The sequence below is a fragment of the Kogia breviceps genome, chromosome 12, assembly GCF_026419965.1.
Source record: "Kogia breviceps isolate mKogBre1 chromosome 12, mKogBre1 haplotype 1, whole genome shotgun sequence".
NCBI lineage: Eukaryota > Metazoa > Chordata > Mammalia > Artiodactyla > Physeteridae > Kogia > Kogia breviceps.
Genome location: NC_081321.1, coordinates 39291974 through 39311983, shown reverse-complemented (window position 1 = coordinate 39311983; position 20010 = coordinate 39291974). Strand labels below are relative to the sequence as shown.

General features: G+C 44.6%; 1 protein-coding gene across 1 annotated transcript; it reads left to right on the top strand.

Annotated features, from left to right (window-relative positions):
• The first annotated feature begins 6907 nt into the window (after positions 1-6907).
• On the top strand, positions 6908-20010 carry FAM186B (family with sequence similarity 186 member B). Its single transcript, XM_059082445.2, is given in 9 exon segments — positions 6908-7075; positions 7898-8123; positions 10977-11159; positions 13539-14727; positions 14729-14897; positions 14899-15206; positions 15692-15881; positions 18940-19118; positions 19821-20010. Coding segments are annotated over 9 exon segments (2730 nt in total). The 5' UTR covers positions 6908-6979.

Genomic DNA, 20010 nt, shown 5'->3' with positions numbered 1-20010 from the left:
ACATCCCCTGCATTGGCAGGCAGATTCTTAACCACCATGCCACCAGGGAAGCCCAGTTTTTCTTTTTTCTTTTTTTTAATGAGGTATTTTTTAGAACACATAGACACCTGTGTGTCTATATATAAATCTTATATAATTATTTTAAATAATCAAATAATTATATAAGATGTTAAGAAAAACAGAAGAGCCCTGCCTCCATTCTCTCCCTCCTGGGAGGCAGCCATATTCAGCTCTTTTCAACTGTTTCTTTTGGCATTTACCTTCATATCTCTGGCCCTCATCCAGCTGTGTCTCTCCCCTCGGGGTGAGGAGTCCAAGGGGGTATGTCCATCCAAAGCCCACTTACCACATTATAGATGATATTCTGAATACCTGGGACCCTGGAATTCCCTGCCCAGCTTGCTTCCTGGGCCTGCACCAGCTTCTTCCTTGCATCTTTCCTTCCCAGGGAGACCTTGATGATAGTGTGGGCATCCCTAGGCCTGAGGGGTAGCCAAGGGGCAGCTATGCACAGCAAGAGGAGTGAGCACAAGCTGGGGTGTCCACAGGACCCTGCGTAAGTCTCGCTCATTGCAGGACAGAAGCAAGGGCAGAAAGGAAGGGGGTCAGGCAAGAGCCAGGGGCTAGGGGCTGCTATTTTCTACTGTAGAACTCTGAGGAGTCCAAAAATTCTAATTTAGAACCTGGCCTTTTAGGTAGGTGCTTATGAAAGTATATTTGTGAAGTTAGTTTAGCGGTATTTTATTTAACAGTGTGTTACCTTAATTTGTAACATTAAGATAAGTAGTGTATGAGAGTCTCCATCTGTAGTCTACCCCAGCCCTCACAAGTAATAGGGGCATATTTGTGGGTTGAACTCTTTTCCCTGCCTCTCTTCCCAGTGCTTATACCTTATTCTCATCTCCTATCTGCCAAATTTAATTTGCTCCTTTTTGTTAGTTCAATTTTCAGTTCTCACAACACTGTGACTGCATATGCTATTCAGAGTTGAGCCATGTAGAAAACTTTGATTATTTTTCCTTTCCTGCACTTATTTTTCCTGGAATTAATAATTACCTTGTTTTTTTTCATTTGTTTAGTTTTCTATGTATTTATCTCAAAATCTTCCCCCAGTTGCCTAAATCCCTTTTCAGAATATCCAGACACAGGAGATATTCTATCAACTTCATCTTCTTGAGGACATCTCTGCTGGAGACTTCTGACCAGCACCAATCTGAGTTTATACCCCCCCCACACACACACACATCTGACAACTTACTCTCTCCTTTCTCATCGCCAGGCATTTTCTTTGCCTTTCTCCTTTGCTGGATCTTTTATTTGCCAGTTTCCGTATCTTTTTCTTTCTTGACTTATTCCCTCTTTTTGGAGGAGACCATCTTCCAGAAGCTTCCTCAAAAAGGAGGAGGTAAATTGTTTTCAAACTTTGCATGTTTGACATTACCATTATTCTGTTCTGACACGATCCATTGTTTCGCTGGATCTTGAATTTCTTTGGAATTATGATGGCATTGCAACGTGACCTTCTAGCTTTGGTCATTGCTCTTGAGATGTCTGAAGTCTTTTAACTTCTTATCCTTTGTAAGTGACTTTTCCCCCCTGAACCTCTCCTTGTCTCCAGTGTTCTAAAATGGCAGTGATATGTCTTAGAGAATCTATTTGTAGTGCTGGGCACTCAGTGCCCCTAACTGCTGGGAAATAATCTTGAATCATCCCATTAGTGATTTCTTCACTTCCATTTTCTTTCTTATTTCTTTTTTGGAACTCCATAATTCAGATGATGGATCTGCTGGACTGGTGCTTCTCATTTCTTGTTTTTCTCTCCTACTTTTCATCTTTTTTACTTTGTCTTTGGGAGATTTCCTCAACTTTTATCTTCCTATGCTTCTGAGTTTTTCAATATTTTAAAGACTTTTATTACTCTCACTTTATTTCTGTTCTCCAGCTATTCCTTTTTATAGCATCTTATTTTGTTTCAAAGTTGCAATAGCTTATCTCTGACACTATTAATGATGTTTTAAGTTTTCTTCTCTTGCATAATCACTGTTTTCTCTAAATTTCTTTTTCTGTGGTTTTGATCTCTTTCATGTTAGATTCTTTGCTTGAAGGTCTTATAACCCCTGGTTGTCTGCTCACATTTAAGGATGGGTTACCAAAATCCCAGTGAGAAGCCTTTGTGCTCTGTGGGCTGAGGTACATGGGTGGGGCTTGTCTCCAAGAGCTTCACTGCAGGGAACCTCTGATGTCACATCTTTAGGCCTTCCTTGGTGTGGTCAGCAATCTGGCACAACTAATTCCATTTGCCGTATGGTTGCCCCACTTCTGCCTTAGGATTCATCCTTCTCTAGTCTGTCAGCAACCACTCATCCATATGCTTAACAGCTTACTAAAGTATTTTGCTCGTCTCCTCTCCTGTTTCCCTGTCTTTGTGCAATTATGCCTCAAAAAAATCCCTTTGCTATAGTTTTAGTATATTTTTAGTAGAACAAAATTAGATACGTGTGTTTAATCTACCATTTTTGCCCAGAAACTTTAAATATATTTTAAATATTTTTAAAACAGTAGTTTAAAAATATATACACTCAAATGTCCTACGTATCAAATTTTGGGGTTTGTCAAAACAAGCTTGTTGACATTGAATGATTTTATAATACAGAGATATCATGAAGTTGAACTTACAAATGTATTCTAATAAGACGTTGCTTTTATCTGTCTTATATAGTGAGGTTCTACAGAAGGCTTTGCTTGCAAAAGGGGATTAGCTGCTTTTATTAAAAAGGTTTAGAAACATCTCTTCTGGGCTAGTGATCAACTAGTGTGACCCTTGAACTGTGGTGAAGGTGCTGCTACTGGCCTGAACTGCATGGGAGAGGGGCTTGGAGGAGGGAGCATCCCAACCCCAAGGGTAAAGGGAAGGAAAAAAGAGAAGACTTGCCACCTGAGAAAAGAGAAAGAGTTATTTCCTTATACCCTCCTAACTTCCAGCCCCTTGCACTGTCTGCCCACAATCCCTCCACAGTCTTGGGCATTACAAAACATTGCATTTTTAAAAATCAGCTTTATTGAGGTATAGTTTACACATAATAAAATTCACCAGTTTTAAGCGTAGGGTACAGTGAATTTTCACAAATGGTACAGTCATGTAAACACCACCATAATCATGACATAAAACATTGCCTTCCCTCAGAAACGTTCTTTGTTCCCTTTTGCAGTCAGTCGCTTCTCCCTCATCTGGCTCCTGTCATCTTCTGATCTGCTTTCTGTCACTATAGTTTTGCATCTCTAGAATTTCATATGAATGGAGTCATACAGTGTGTGGTAGTTTGTGTCTGCCTTCTCTCACTTGGTATAAAGCTTTTGAGATTATCCATGTTGTTGCATGTATCAGTAGTTCATTGTTTTTTAATGTGAAGTAGTATATTTCATTGCATGGACATACTGCAATTTGTTTATACATTCACCAGTTGATGGACATTTAGGTGGTTTGTAGGTTTGACCTATAACAAATAGAGCTGTTCATAAATATTTGTGCATATAGATCTGTGTGTGGACATATGTTTTCATTTCTCTTGGGTAAATTTCATTTCTCTTGGGTAAATACTTAGGAATGGGAACTGTGTGATAATGTATATTTAACTTTTAAAACACTGCCAAACAGTTTTCTAAAGTGGCTGTACCATTTTACATTCTCACCAGTAATATACAAGGGTTTCACTTTCCCAACATCCTCAACACTTAGTATCCTCACACTTTTTACTGCGGTTAACAAGTCGTAGTTTTGTTTCCCTAATGATGTTGAGAATCTTTTCATGTGCTTATTTACCATTTGAATATCTTCTTTAGTGATGTGTCTGTTCAAATCTTCTACCCATTTAAAAACTGGATTGTTTTCCTTCTTGTAATGGAGTTATAGTGGTTCTTTAAATATTCTGGATACAAGTCCTTTATCAAATACATGTTTTGCAGATAATTTTTTTGTCCTGTCAGCAGCTTCCATTTTATTTTCTTTTATGTCTATGTTATGTCTGTGTTTTTCTTGTAATATTTTGTCTGGTTTTTGTAGCAAGGTAATGCTAACCAAATAAAATGATTTGAGAAGTGTTCCATACTGTTCAGTTTTCTCAAAGAGCTTATATAGAATTGTATTGTGTTTTCCTTAAATGTTTGGCAAAATATTTACCAATAAAGCTGTCTGGGGCTGGACTTTTCCTTGAAGGAAAGGTTTTTAATTATTAATTTAATATCTTTAGTTGATTGAGGGCTTTTCAGGTTTTCTTTTTTATTGAGCTTTAATAGATTGTATCTATTAAAGGAATTTGTCTAATTCACAAGTTTATTGGCATAACGTTTTTTCATAATACTCTCTTATTATTCCCACTGTAGAGTCTGTAATGGTGTCCCCTTGTTATTCCTGATGTTTGTAAATTGTGTCTTCTCCTTTTTTTCCCCGGTAAAAGCTGGCTAGAGCTTTATCAATTTACTAATCTTTTCAAAAAACCAGGTTTTGATAATTGTACTGATTTTCTCCATTTTTGTTTATTTTCTGTTTTATTTATTTTATTCTTAACCATATTATTTCCTTCTGCTTGAGTTTCTCTGTTCTTCCTTATCTAGTTTCTTCCTCTAAGCACTGCTTTGGCAGCATCCTACAAATCTTGATATGTCATGTTTTCATTTTCACTCAGTTCAAAATTTCTTAATTTTCCTTGTCATTTCTGCTTTGATTCATGGATTATATAGAAGTGTGTTGTTTAACTTACAAATATGTGGAAATTTTCCCAGATATCTCTCAATTACTGACTTATAGTTTAATTCCATTGTGATCGGAGAACATATATGATTCTAATCTTCTTAAGTTTATTGATATTTGTTTTATGGTCCAGATTATTATTCCATATGCATTTGGAAATAATGCATCCTGCTGTTGTTGGGTGAGATGTTCTATAAATGTCAATTGAGTCAAGCTGGTTGATAGTGTTTTTCAAAACCTCTATATCCTTACTTTTTAAAATTTCTTCTTTTTCCAATTCCTGAAAGAAAAGTGTTGAAATCTCTAACTCTAATTGTGGATTTATCCATTTCTCCTTTCACTTCTATAAGTTTTTCACTTCATGTATTTTGAAGCTATGTTATTAGGTTTATATATATATATATATATATATATATATATATGTAAGATTATGTCACCTTTATTAGTTAACACCTTTATCATTATGGAATATCCCTCCCTTTTTATCTTTGCTAATCTTTCTTGTTCTAAAATCTGAAATTAATATAGCCACTGTAGCTTTCTTTTGATTAGTATTAGCATGGTTTATTTCTTTCCATCTTTTAACATATATGTATCTTTTTATTTAAAGTGTGTTTCTTGTAGACAGAACATAGTTGAGTATTGGGTTTTTCTTAATTGAATCTTATCTATCTTTTAATTGGCTTGTTTAGATCATTTATTTGTGATCTAATTTTTAAAATAAATATGGGTTTTTAAAAATTAATTTATTTATTTGGCTGCATCGGGTCTTAGTTGCGGCATGTGAGATCTTTTTGTTGCGGCACACGGGCTCTTCGTTGTGGTGCACGGGCTTCTCTCTAGTGGTGGCACACAGGCTCCAGAGTGCGCGGTCTCAGTAATTGCAGTACACGGGCTCTCTAGTTGTGGTACGTGGGCTCTAGAGCTCGCCAGCTTAGATGTCCCGTAGCATGTGGCATCTTAGTTCCCTGCCCAGGGATTGAACCCACATTCCCTGCATTGGAAGGCAGATTTAACCACTGGACCACCAGGGAAGTACCTATTTGTGATCTAATTATCAGTATGATTATGTGTAAAAGAAAGAAGTGGGGAGGGAGAGAAAGGGAGAAAAGGGAAAGGACCCCAGATTGGGAATCAGAAAAGCAGGTTGAAGTCCTGACTCTCTACTTCTCAGCTCTGTAACGTTAGATGAGTCTCATAACTCTGAGCCTCAGCTGGCTCTACATGTTTGTAAGGATAAATAAGTTATTTGTAACCTACAACATGCTCTGAAATCATAAGGAATTAAAGGACCATCCAGTGCCAGATGTATAGATAGACAGGTATCCATAAACCAGGGTGTGACTGCCTCAAAGACAGAACTAGGTCTCACTGTTTTTTGTATTTCTAGCATCTAGTCCCATGCCTGGAACATAGAACGTTAGCAATAAGTGTTTGCTGAGTAAATGAGGCAATGAAAGAATTAACTTTGAATAAGTGAATGAATGATATTATGTAAAAGACAGGTGGGTGTCAGGTGACAAGTTGTTAAGTGGCTATGGCACTGCTAAGAACTGAACTTACAATGTTTAATTCCTTATCTGTTAAATGTTTCAGTAACATGGAAGAATAATTTGCACATATATATATTTTTACTTACATATTCATTAATTCAACAAATGTTTATTAAGTGCCTACTATATACCAGGCAAAGTTCTAGTCCTGGGCATACAATGATGTCCATTTTAATCATTTGTTTTAAAAAGGCCTCTGGTACTGATGATTACCTTCAGTGACAGTGTTGGTTAAGCCCTGACCCCTGGTGCAAATTGAAATATATTCCCATTAGTTATTGATTGACTGTAATTTTTTTAAAATTAAAAGTTCTTTGGAAAATACTTTTTCTAATTGCTGTTTCCTACTTTTAGCTGTTAATATTTAGTTTGGGAGCATAACACTTAATGATTTTTAAAAAGCAACAGGTCAAGTTAATATATATTAGGTGATGGATTAAAAAGCTAGATAATCAAGCAGATAAGATGACAGGGAGTCATTCTTCCAACCAACCTGATGATGTCACTGGAGAAAAGGTCAGTTGGAACATGATGTCTGGCAGTTACAGGGAGCTGTGGCTAGGAAGAGGGTACTCAGGAGCTGCCCTGGAATCCTTAACCCCCAAGCAGCCAAGATTGTGTGTCCAGGCCCTTGTACCAGAGACACAGGACATCTTTGTGACTGACAGAGTGATCCCAAATGGAGAAAGACGAACCCCCTCTGTTGGTGACCCCTGTGTCGGTGAAAGCCATCATCTCAAGAATTGACGCTGCCCAACTAACTCGGGCTCAGGAGGTAACCCCTTGAGATGAGGGTGTCACCCTTCTGTTGGGGTCTGATGTGGAGGCTGGGGACTGAGCCCAGATTTGGGTAAGATTCCAGCTCTGGGCCCTCAGGGGTCCTGGAATCCTCAGCAAGCTGGGTTTGTGGACAGATTAGTGGAGGGTGAGCTGGAATCAAACTGCCCCCCGAGGCAGGGATGGGCCCAGGAAGCAGCCAGCCCACAGGGAAGCCCTAGGTTGGCCCTGAGACACATCGTGGTGGGTCCTACCAGGGCAGGAGGAGGGGCCCAGAGTTCATGATTGGGGTCTGTTCTTGGCAACCTGTCAGAGTGCCCCAGGCTGAGCCCTAGAAACTCACAGGGAAATGGCCAAAGATTCAAATCACCCTGCACGTGAGTCTCTGGTGCATTTTTTTAACGGGAGCCTCTGATCCTGAGGGTTTCTTGGGGCCTCATTTTTCTAGTCTGTTGCCTCTGGGTCCTTGTGAGGAGAGATGTCCAGAAGTCCCCAGCAAATTCTGAAATTCTGAAGAAATGTTCGCTGTGGATTTTTAGTATTCTCTCCCTGAGCTGGTCTTAATAATCAAAATGACAGTAATCAGAGCTAACACTTATTTTATGTGCCAGGCGCTGTCCTAAGTGCTTTACAAATACTGGTTCATTTAATCTTTACAAAAACCCTGTGACATAGGTACTATAATTATCTCCACTTTACAAATAAGAAAACTGAGGCCCCAAGAAATTAACTGACTTGTCTAAGATCACACTACTAGCACATGGCATCTGGCACCAGAGTTCACACCCCAAGACACTACAGTCTGCTGCCTCCCATACAGGATATTTCTTCCCAGCTCTCAGACATCTTGGACAATGTCAACTGTGTCATCAACCGCTTCCAGGAAGAATTAAGATATGATTTCCAAAAAAAGGCAAAATCTCACCAGACAGAGAAAAAGGGCAAGAACAGATTCATCTTGCTGGAGAAAATTACCTCATTCTCCAATGATGCTAAGACTAAAAAGAAGCACTTGTATGAAATTCTCCACTGGCTAGGTGACTGGGGTGAGTTTGCAGGCTGGGTGCAGTCCTGAGCGCAGGTGCCTTCCCCCGCAAGATGCTGGTCCCAGCTCACTCAGCCTCCTGCTTTCCCCTACCCTAGGTCAGCATTCGCTGGGAGGGGAGTGCAGGGTGGTGGGTGCAGAAGGCGCAAAAGACACATCGCAGCGCCTCTCCAGTGAAACATTGTCCCACTCATGTCGTAGCATATCACCTCTACTCCCTAGAGAGGCAAACATGTCATTGTCCAAAACATAATAGATTGTGATATTAGGTGCATATGTGATGAAGCCTAAGTCACAGGTTCATTATTACATCTCATTTTTTAGTAAGATAGAACCTAAATGCAAACTCACACTAGCTGTTTTATTTTTTATTTTTCCAGCTTTATTCAGATATAATTGACAAACATTGTGTAAATTTAAAGTGTACATGTGATTATTTTATATATAAACATATATGTATATAGTGAAATGATTATCACAATAACTTATCACCTCATATAGTCACCCTTTGTTGTGTATGTGGTAAAAATATTTAAGATCTACTCTCTTAGCAAATGTCAAATATAGGCACACCTTGGATATTGCAGGTTCAGTTCTAGACCACCACAATAAAGTGGATATCATAGTAAAGTGAATCATATGAATTTTTTGGCTTCCCAGTACATGTAAAAATTATGTTTATGCTCTACTGTAGTCTATTAAGTGTGGAATAGCATTATCTCTAAGACAACAATGTACATTGAATATACTTTATTGCTAAAAAGTGCTAACCATCATCTGACAATGCAGGGTTTGCACAAACTTCGAATTTTTAAAAAATGCAGTATTTGCAAACAACAATAAAGCAAAGCGCAATAAAATGAGGTATGCCTGTATACAATACAGTATTATTAACTGTAGTCACCATGCTGTACATTAGATCTCCAGAACTTATTCATCTTATAATTGAAAGTTTGTACCCTTTGACCAACATCTCCCCATTTGTCTCACCTCCCAGCCTCTGATAACCACCAATTTACTCTCTGTTTCTGTGAGTTCAACTTTTTTTAGATTCCATATATAAGTGAGATCGTACGGTATTTGTCTGTCTTTCTCTGTCTGACTTATTTCACTTAGTGTAATACCCTCAAGGTCGATTCATGTTGTTGCAAATGGCAGGATTTCCTTCTGTGTTATGACTTAATAATATAGATCTTCCTTAGCTTATGATGGGGTTATGTCCCAATAACCCTATCATAAGTTGAAAATACCATAAATTGAAAATGTGTTTAATACACCTAACCTACCAAACATCACAGCTTAGCCTAGCCTACCTTAAATGTGTTCAGAACATTTGCATTAGCCTACAGTTGGGCAAGATCATGTAACACAAAGCCTATTTTATAATAAAGTGTTTAATATCTCATGTAATTTATTAAAGACTATACTGAAAGTGAAAAACAGAATGGCTGTTTGCATACAGATGGTTGTAAGTGTATCCGTTGTTTACCCCTGTGATTTTGTGGCCACTTAGAGCTGTAGCTTGCTGTTACTGCCTAGCATCACGAGAGAGTATTGTACCATATATCACTAGCGTGGGAAAAGATCAAAATTCAAAATTCGAAGTATGACTTCTACTGAATGTGTATCACTTTCGCATCATTGTAAAGTCAATAAATCATAAGTTGAACCATCGTAAGTTGGGGACTATCTGTATTTTATTATATATACTACTTTTTCTCTATCCATTCATCCACTGACTGACACTTAGGTTTTTTTCATGTCTTGACTGTTGTAAATTATGCTTCAGTGAACATGGTCATGCAGAAATCTCTTGGAGACAGTGATTTTGTTTCCTATGGATATATACCCAGAAGTGGTATTGCTGGACTATATGGTAATTCTATTTTAAATTTTTAGGAACCTCCATACTGGTTTCCAAAATGGCTATACCAATTTACATTCCCACCAACAGTGCACAAGGGTCCCCTTTTCTTCAGGTCCTCACCATTGCTTGTTATCTCGTCTTTTATACATAATAGCCATCCTAACAGGTCTGAGGTACTATCTCGTTGTGGCTTTGATTTGCATTTCCCTGATGATTAGTGATGTTGACTTTGGATCCTGTAACATTATTGAATTTGTTTATTAGTTCTAATTGTTTTTTGTGGAGCACACTAGCTATTTTTTAGAGGGACTCAAGGGTGATATTCAAAGTACTAAATGGATACTGAGCCAAACAGCACTGATGCCAGCTGTAAGCAACTGGTATAGCCATTTGGATGTGGACCAGCTGTATGCAGCCCTGGAGCCAGATGCTACCCCCGTTAAGATCAGAGTTATCAGATCAGGAGACCTCAGTCTGGTGTGAGGTATGGTGGATGCTGCAGTGTTGGAGGAAGATGGTATAGGGATATGCCCTACCCCTACTCACATTGCCCTGCCCCTGAGGAGCTCGCAGTTCAGTGGTCCTTCAGCTGCCCCCAAGAACTAAGCAGGGCTGTTGACTGCAGTTAATTCATTTAATTGTCCAGATATTGGACTAGGCAATGAGGATGGAGCAATAACGAGATAGGCACATTCCTGGCCTTGTAGTACAGCAGTGCTGTTTTATGTCTATGCATATTTTCTACATGGCAGGTCTCATGTTAATCATTTCACTTGTATTATCTCATTTAATCCATACCCAACCCTTTTTTGGCAAGAATACTAAGGCTCAGGGGAATTAAGTGACTTGCTCAACATCATACAGCTAATAAGAGGTTAAACCCATCCAATCTCAAAGCCTTCTGGTGTAACCCCTGTGCTATAGGGCTATTTGGGGCTCCCTAGAGGACAGACTATTCTCAGCCTGCATCTCCCACTCTCTCTCCAGGTGACAGTCTGACCTATGAGATCATGAACAGGAAGAGTGAGGAGGAAGAGGAAGCTCTGGATGAATGGATCGAGGTGATGGAGAAGGCGTTACCTCTCTCCCTCATCACCACCAAAGGAGGCATCGAGTCTCTTATTTCCCTCTGCTCCACTCTCATTGAAGGACAAAGGAAAGGGGCACAAAGTAGGTTCCAGGAGCACGTGGCAGGGGAGCTGGGTGGGGTGGATGCCATCTCAAGGAAAGAAGTCACACACCAGGGTCTATGAGAGTCTTTCTGGTTCTCCTCCATAACAAAAGCTTTAGCTGAGATGGATAGTCAGTGGTAAGAGGTTGGGGTGGTGGACCCAAGCTGAGAAGTGAGCAGTTCTGGGCTGTCCCTCAGGGCTGAAGGAAGGTGTGATGTGGAGACAGGTCCTCGTTGGTGCTCCCTGGAGCTGCAGCCTCGTGCAGGTTCTGGGGAACTAGGCTGGAAGGTCAGAAAGGGTGGAGTTTATAGCTAGAGCTAGAGGAACATCCTTTCCTTAAACCAAACCCAGATGCAGAGCCAAGCAGTCTGGTGAGACTCAGCTGGAGGCCCTTCTAGAACCTTCTCGATTGTGGCTACTCCAGAAGTAGCCAGTCAACAACATGGCTCAACCTTGAAATATTACTCCTCTCAGCACTAGAAGGGGCCCGAGATTATCTAACTGCCACATTTTGTAGATGAGAACATTGAAGCTCAGAGAAGAGAAGGATCCACAAGGAAAGCCTGTGGCAAACCTAGGCCCCATGCATAGGTTTTCTGGCTTCTTAATCTTACTCAAGAGCATGGACTTTGGAGTCAGACAAACCTGAGTTTGAATCCCAATTTCTAGCTGTGTGACTTTGGGCAAGTTACTTCTCTCTGAACCTCACTTTCCTCCTATGCAAAGTGAGGAGAGCATTGCCTACCTTACAGGGTTCCACGTGGTGTGAGGCATCTGGCACCATGCTTAGAACACACACTCAGAGCTTAATAAACAAGAGCTAACATTATCATTTTACCATTGATTTTCATGGTCAGGTTCCTTACCAGTCAAGCAAGGTTGATAGCTGGGGGAGGGAGGAAGCAAGGAAAGGTGGAGGAGAAGGAGACAATCTCTTCTACTATCCTTGTCATATTATGTCTTGAAATATAGTTATTTGTTTACTTGATTTATTTCCTTGCTAGGTTATAAATTTCTGGAGGGCAAAGGCTGTGTCTTTTTCATTTTTTTAGGGATTAATTATTGAGCACTTTCTAGGTACCTGGTACAGTGCTTGATACTAAACATGCATAATCTACTTATGTCCCATGAAGTAAATGCTATGATTATCCCCATTTTTCAGAAATAGAGGTGCTGGGCTTCCCTGGTGGGCAGTGGTTGAGAGTCCGCCTGCCGATGCAGGGAACACAGGTTTGTGCCCCAGTCCGGGAAGATCCCACATGCCGCGGAGGGGCTGGGCCCATGAGCCATGGCCACTGAGCCTGCGCATCCGGAGCCTGTGCTCTGCAGCGGGAGAAGCCACAGCAGTGGGAGGCCTGTGTACCGCAAAAAAAAAAAAAAAAAAAAAAAGAAAGAAAGAAAGAAAGAAAGAAATAGAGGTGCTGAGAAGTTAGGAAACTTGCCTAAAGCAAGTGGTAAGGATGGGATTCAAGCCTGAGTTATTTGACTCTAGAATCCATGCTCTGAACTGTTAGAGCATATGGCCTCTCTGACAGTATTAGCTAAATGCTAGCTTGATTTCAGTGTCATTTAATTTCCATATTTCCTTTAGCTCCTCATCCAAAGTTAGCCAGTGTTTTGTCTGCCAGTGATGTTCACTGAATGAGAAATGAATGGATGCTCCAAGATAATCACTCCAGCAGCCCTACACATGGTAGATCCAAGGGGATACAACTATGACCATGGGCCATCCCTGAGGAGCTGAAGTCTGCATATGAATGGGTTTGAACACAAAGTGCACAATCAGTGTTTTTGTACATTTTCCTGCTTTCATCAAAGTATCAAAAGAGTTCATGACCCCCAAAATGGAAAAAGACATTAGTCATTATAGAAGAATGTAAACCATTGCAGGACCATGTGATAAATTCTCTACAGACACAGTCCAGTGGTAACAGGAAAGGGAAATACAACTTCCCAGGTGATCTAGAGTCTAAGTGCCAGGTGGGCTTCCAGAATTTAGATAGTTGGCAATAGGTAGCCAAACAGATATTGAGACTGGGAAGTAGTGTGATTAGAAAAATCACTCTACTCCAGGGAAATATGGAGGATCAGGAGTGTGTTGAATTGGGTTGAACTGGCTCGAATAAGTCCAGACCCCTCTGGGTCCTGCCAGTGCTGTGGAGCTGACTGACCCTGACAGGTAAGCTCTGAGCAAGCTCTGAGCCCAGCAGAGATCTCTCCCGACAATATCTCTCCTGGCCTCATATAATGCCCCAGCTCCTTATTGCCAAAGCCCTAAGAAGGCTGGATGGGAATTTGGCCAAGCAGGGTATGGAGAATCAGTATAATCCTTGGATCCATGTGAGTTTATTGCCTTTGTTCTCTCCACCTCTCCTAGTGTCCAAATGCACCTTCTGGAAGGGCTGGCGGGAACAAAGCACACAAAAAGTGATTGCCTTCCCTCAGCCACTGAGCCCAGAGCAGATGCTCCAGGACAAGCACGCTACCTGCATAAGGGTCTCCGAGGTGAAGTCCATGCTGCAGGAACTCCTGGACTCCACGATGTTCAACCAGGGGGAGGTTCGGGCCATCAGGTACATGTCTGCTGTGGTCGAGAACCTCAAAAAGGCCTTGATGCTCCAGCACAAGGAGAGCAGAAGCCTGGAGGCCAAATACAGGCACCTGAAAATAGAGATGACCAAAGAACTCAGCAGCCAGAGGCTGTACTTCCAGAAGTCCTTCCAAGTCCTCAAGAGTAAGAGAGATGCCCTACTAAAGCAGGTAGAAATTCTAGGGGGAAAGTACCATGACCTCCTCCTGATGAAGCATGCCTTAGAGTTCCAGCTGAAGAAGGCTCAGTCTGCTAGAGGTCAAGCAGAATACTCAGCCAAGATCTTGGTTGACTCCCCAGCCCCGGCCAAGAAAGAGTTCCTCCCAAAGAAAGAAACAGTCATAGAGGAAACCCAACAGGAACCTAAGAAGGAGGAGCAGTTTTCACCACTCTCCCCAAGTCCCCTGGCCATGGCCTGGGATAGTAGTGCTAGGCCTTTCACACGTCAACCACTTTCCACCATGACCATGCGTTCAAGGATTGCAGATGTGTACAGCAGCAAGGACACTGAAAATCTTCAGCCTGTGTTGCCATCCTCCATGGATCACAAGTTTCCTAAGAAATGGGAAAGACAGTCAGCAGAAAGCCCAGGCCACAAAGTCAAAGACCAGAAGGACTTCTTCCAGGAAGTGACCCAGGAGAAGGAAGGACTCCAGATGAAGTCCCATTTTCAGAAGCAGCTGTCCCCAGAGAGCTCTAGGAAGGTGGCCTTGGAGAGCAAGGCAGAGCACTGGGAAGAGGACCTCAGCTGGGAGAGGCGAAGGCAGCAGTGGCTGGAGGGGGAGGAGATGTGGCTGCAGTGGCAAGAGAAGTGGGCCCTGCTGGAGCGGGAGCACCGGGAGAAGCGGCAGCGGTGGGAGCAGGGGGAGGCAGCAGAGATTGGACCAGGAGCAAGGGGGCCCATGAGGGGGCCAGAGCAGACAGGAGAGGACGTGGAGAGAACGGGCTTCATGCCCACCAGTCGATGGAGGGACTTGGGAGGAGGCATCACTGGCACCTCCCCCAAGCCGGGCCCAATCTGCTCATCAAGGCAGGAGGCCACTCTTGCCCAGGTCCCCTAAGACCCAGCAGCCTGCCCCCAGAAACCAGAGGACCATGAGTTCAGCCACGTTTACTCAGAAACCACGGGCCTGCTGTGTTCCCACAGGCCCGCTGTGTTCCCACGAAGCCCAAGAAGACGGCCTCCCTTCCTGTCACGGGGACATCCCTCCGAAAGGTGACCCAGCCCCCTTTGCATATATCCCCAGTAACTCTGAAGGGGAAGGTATACCACGTGGACGTGGAGGCCCAGAGGAAGAACCTGCAGCTCCTGACTGAGGAGGATCAGCTGGGGCTGCCCCACTACCTGTGCAACAAGGTGCGGGAGCTCACCACCACCGCCATGGAGCTGAACACGCTTAAGCTGTGGTGCCTGTGCCATAAGTACATCCTCTACAGACATTTCCAGAGCCTCCGGTAGGTCCTCCCTGGCACCCACCGGCACCCACCCACACCACTGCAATATATGGGCAGAGCCAGAATCCAGTGAGAAAGGAGGAGCATGGGGCAAGTGGGATGGGGAGAATCACCCCAGGCCTGGACAAGGTTCCCCTGAGGGAGGGTACCTGCGAAGGACACCTGACCTCGGAGCCTTGGGCAGCCCTGAAGGTGTGGGAGGTCAAGCACTTACACACTGCTCTCCCTCTAGTGAGCTTTCCTGTAAGCCTTTCTTCCTGTCTTTCTACTGCCCTGTCCATAACCCGCCTAACACGCTCCCCCATTTGCCTTGCTTTCTATTCCTGTTTCCAGCCCATCCTGAGCCTCCTCACCTGACACCATGCCCTGCTTCTCTGCTCCCTGTTTTCCCAGCTCTCAAAGACACAGAGTCATCTCTGGTTAGCAGAGAGTTGGGGGCAGGAGGAGGCTCCTTCACCCACTAAATCACTTCCCTCTCTTCCCAGACAAGAAGTGATCAACCATGTACAAGTTGTGCGAGAAGCTGGGGCTGCCTACAAGGCCCAGAACCTCTACCTCTTCCTGGAAAACGTTGACCGCCTGCAGAACCTCCAGCTGCAGGCCTGGACAGACAAGCAGGACCTGGAGGAAAAGCGCCGAGAGCGCCTGAGCAGCATGGTGACCATGTTCCCCAAGGTGGGCCTCCCACCCGGCGACCTTCTCAGGAGTCAGCACAACCAGCAGGGATGGGGCCAGGGTAGAGCCTTGGGGCTGCAGGGTGTACCTGGGCGCGGGGGAGCAGTTGGGAAATAAGAGAGCAGATTAAAGCCTCTGAACCAGGAAGAGGGGAAGGCAGGAGACAGCCTGAGTGTAAGGAAGGCCAGTTTTCCAATCTCCATATATGGGGAGAGCAAGAGAGGGAGGGACCCTCTAAAGGAGCTGGACAAGAAAGCTTCTTCTGGAGGGGAGGTAGTTGGAGCCTGCCATCCCGACTCTGTGCTCAGATCCTCCCTCCTCTGTGGGTCTCCCTGTCCTGCTCTTGTCTGATCTGGTTGCTCTCCAGGCTTGGTTGCAGCTATCTTCTTCACCCTCGTGCTGGTGACTCCCTTTGCTTCCCTCTGGGGACAGCTCCCCTGCTTTCTCTCTCTCTCTCTCTCTCTCTTTTTTTTAATGTGCTTTCTTTTTGTTGTTATGAAGTAGAACTTTTTTTTTTTGGCTGCATTGGGTCTTCGTTGCTGTGCACTCAGGTTTTCTCTAGTTGCAGCGAGCAGGGGCTGCTCTTCGTTGCAGTGTGTGGGCTTCTCATTGCGGTGGCTTCTCTTGTTGCGGAGCACGGGCTCTAGGTGCGCGGGCTTCAGTAGTTGTAGCTCATGGGCTCTAGAGCGCAGGCTCAGTAGTTGTGCACGGGCTTTGCTGCTCTGCGGCATGTGGGGTCTTCTGGGACCAGGGCTCAAACCCGTGTCCCCTGCATTGGCAGGCAGATTCTTAACCACTGCGCCACCAGGGAAGCCCCTCCCCTGCTTTCTAGATGCCAGGTCTCCCTCATTTTAGTGGAGTACCTCCTCCAGTCACTTCCTGACAGAGGGTTCCTGGCATGTAAAATCATTGAGACCCTGGTTGTCTGAAAATGTCTTCACTTAATATCTACCCTTAACTCTTTTCTTTTTAAATTTTTTTATTTTTGGCTGTGTTGGGTCTTCATTGCTGCATGTGGGCTTTCTCTAGTCACGGTGAGCAGGGGCTACTTTTCGTTGTGGTGTGCAGGCTTCTCATTGCGGTGGCTTCTCGTTGACGAGCATGGGCTCTAGGTGCACGGTTTTCGGTAGTTGCAGCACACGGGCTCAGTAGTTGCGGTGCATGGGCTCTAGGTTGCATGGGCTTCAGTAGTTGTGGCTTATGGGTTCCAGAGTGCAGGCTCAGTAGTTGTGGTACACGGGCTTAGTTGCTCTGTGGCATGTTGGGATCTCAGTAATTGTGGCATGCGGTCCCTAGAGCCTGCGGGCTTCAGTTGTTACGGCACATGGGCTCAGTAGTTGCAGTGCGCAGGCTCTAGGGCGCACAGGCTTCAGTAGTTGTGGCATGGGTCCAGTAGTTGTGGCTCATGGGCTCCAGAGCACAGGCTCAGTAGTTGTGGCGCACAGGCTTAGTTGCTCTGCAGCATGTGGGATCTTCCTGGACCAGGGATTGAACCCGTGTCCCCTGCACTGGCAGGCAGATTTTTTGATGTGGACGATTTTTAAAGTCTTTATTAAATTTGTTACAATATTGCTTCTGTTCTGTGTTTTGGTTGTTTTGGCCGCAAGGCATGTGGGATCTTAGCTCTCTGACCAGGGACTGAACCTGCACCCTCTGCATTGGAAGGTGAAGTCTTAACCACTGGATCACCAGGGAAGTCCCCAGCAGCCAGATTCTTAACCATTGCACCACCAGGGAAGTCCCTACCCTTAACTCTTTTTAAAAATTTTTTATTTTATTTCTTTATTTTTGGCTGCATTGGGTCTTCGTTGCTATGTGCGGGCTTTCTCTAGTTGTGGCAAGCAAGGGCTACTCTTCATTGCAGTGCGTGAGCTTCTTATTGTGGTGGCTTCTCTTGTTGTGGAGCGTAGGCTCTAGGCACGTGGGCTTCAGTAGTTGTGGTGCATGGGCTTAGTTGCTCCATGGCATGTGGGATCTTCCCAGACCAGGGCTTGAACCTGTGTGTCCTGCATTGGCAGGCGGATTCTTAACCACTGCACCACCAGGGAAGTCCCCCTACCCTTGACTCTTAATTGACAGTTTGCCTGGATACAGAAGTCTAGGTTAGAATTCATTTTCTGTCACAATTTTGAAGGCACTGCTCATTCATTGCCTTCTAGGTTTTGGTGTTGCTGTTGAGAGTCCAAAGTCATTCAGAATCTTAATCCATTGGGTTTGACCTATTTTTATTCTCTAAGGTCTGCCTTCAGTTTCCTCTACTCTTTCCCCTGCTACCAGGGTCAGAAAAGCAGCAAGTGCTGACGTGGACAGCACTTGTGTGCTGTGGACGTGTGTGACGTCCACAGGAGGTTAGCTGATGGCTTGGAGGGACTGGAGAATCCCACAGCAGTGACTCAGAATCTGCTGAGATCTCCTCTAGGGTTGGGCCAGGAGGTTACCCCACTGAGTCCTGAGCAGCCATGGCCAGAGTCTGGGGGAAGCAGTGTCCTGAGGGATTCCGTGTAAGTGCCGGCATAAGGCAGTTGGAAGAGCCTTGGCCATGGGGATATCTCCCAATTCAGTTTCCTGTCACCTTATATTAGTCCTGATCACCTCCTGTAGGTGTCTTGACTTGCTAAATTGGTTTTGAGGTTGAGAAGGAAAGGGACCATATATATAATAATTCTTTATATGGCTGTGAGGGTTCCTCCAGCTCCTTCCCCAGGGCCAGGGCAGAGGCTGAATGACAGACACGGAGAGCATTCCTGACACAACCTGGCCCGGTAACAGGAGTCTCTCACAGTTCCAGCTGCTCTGGCTTCCTTTAGTTTTTTCTTTGCTGTTTTGCCCATTGTCCAGATTCTCCACAACAAAGGAGGAAACAGGAACTAAACCAGCAAAGAACAATTCAAGGAATTTCTGGGAAATGCAATACCCTGAGGTCCCAGGCATATCTAATTGGAGGCATTCCCTGGGCCTCACCCTTTCTGCTCTGCCCCAAGTCAGGCAATGCCTCCTCTGGCGCTAGAGAGAGGATGAATTCCTTTCTCCCTGATGCCTCTCTGCTGGTTCCTCTTAGGTCCAGCAGGAGTGGAACATTAACCTGAACACCCCTGTGGTCACCTCCCCAAAGTCAAGGAAAAGCAAGCCTCCCCCATCCTTACTGTGGCACATCCATTCCAGCAGCCCCTCCTGCAAGCGACACCTGGAGCTCTTTATGACCAAGCACCAGCAATGTGTGCCCCTGCGGATGGCCCAGTAGGTGCCCGGAAGCTGGGGGCAGCTGGCTAGGTGGGTGAGGGAGGCAGGGAGCAGGAGTGACCAGACTCGGGGGGGCTGGCAGCTCAGTGAAGGCACAGACAGGCAAAGCTCACCCCATGAGTTGCAGGGAACCTAGCTTCTCAGCTGCCTGCCTAGCTCTGGCCATTGGCCCAGATGGGGGTATGTGTGTATGTGGTGTGTGGGCTTCACGGCACAGCCTGACCAAGTATGTTTCAAACTATGCAACTGAAAGACTCCTGGGACCCACAGCTGAGAACTTACAACCATTTCTAACCTGAGCATTGGTCTGGCACCTGCCACTGGTCCATCCATATAAATCAACCTGATCCTTCCCACCATGTGACCCCTGGGCTCAAGGAGAGACACCACGAGTCTCTGGGCAGCCAAGAAAAGACACATCCACAGCCCCCTAGTGTGGCCAGTTCAGGGCTTCAGGCCCAGGGCATGTGCCTGGAGGAACAGGGGCTGTGTCGGCAGCCTCTTCCAGTAGCTCCTCAGCTAGAGGAGACCCAAGGAGGTGAGATTTAGTGTTGGGAAGGGAAGAGATGCGGCGAGGAAGGCAGTGACAACTGTTTGAGAAGGGAAGAAAACCCTGCAGAGCTTGTTGCTTCCCAGTCTCTCCCTTTCTGTAAGTCTACCTCCTCATCTCTTCTTACACCTCCAACCTTCACACCCCAGCCGACAGGGGAACCAGCTGGAGGCCATCTGGAAGACTGATGTGGCCTCATCCAGTCACCCAGTAGAAAAGAAGACCCCCACCAGCCTGTCCTGGGACCAGCTAGGGGGGTACTCAGATACTCCCCGGCTGTTGGCATTGGATGTGCATTCCTCCTACCACAAAATCTTGATGTCCCTCGAGGCCCAGTAA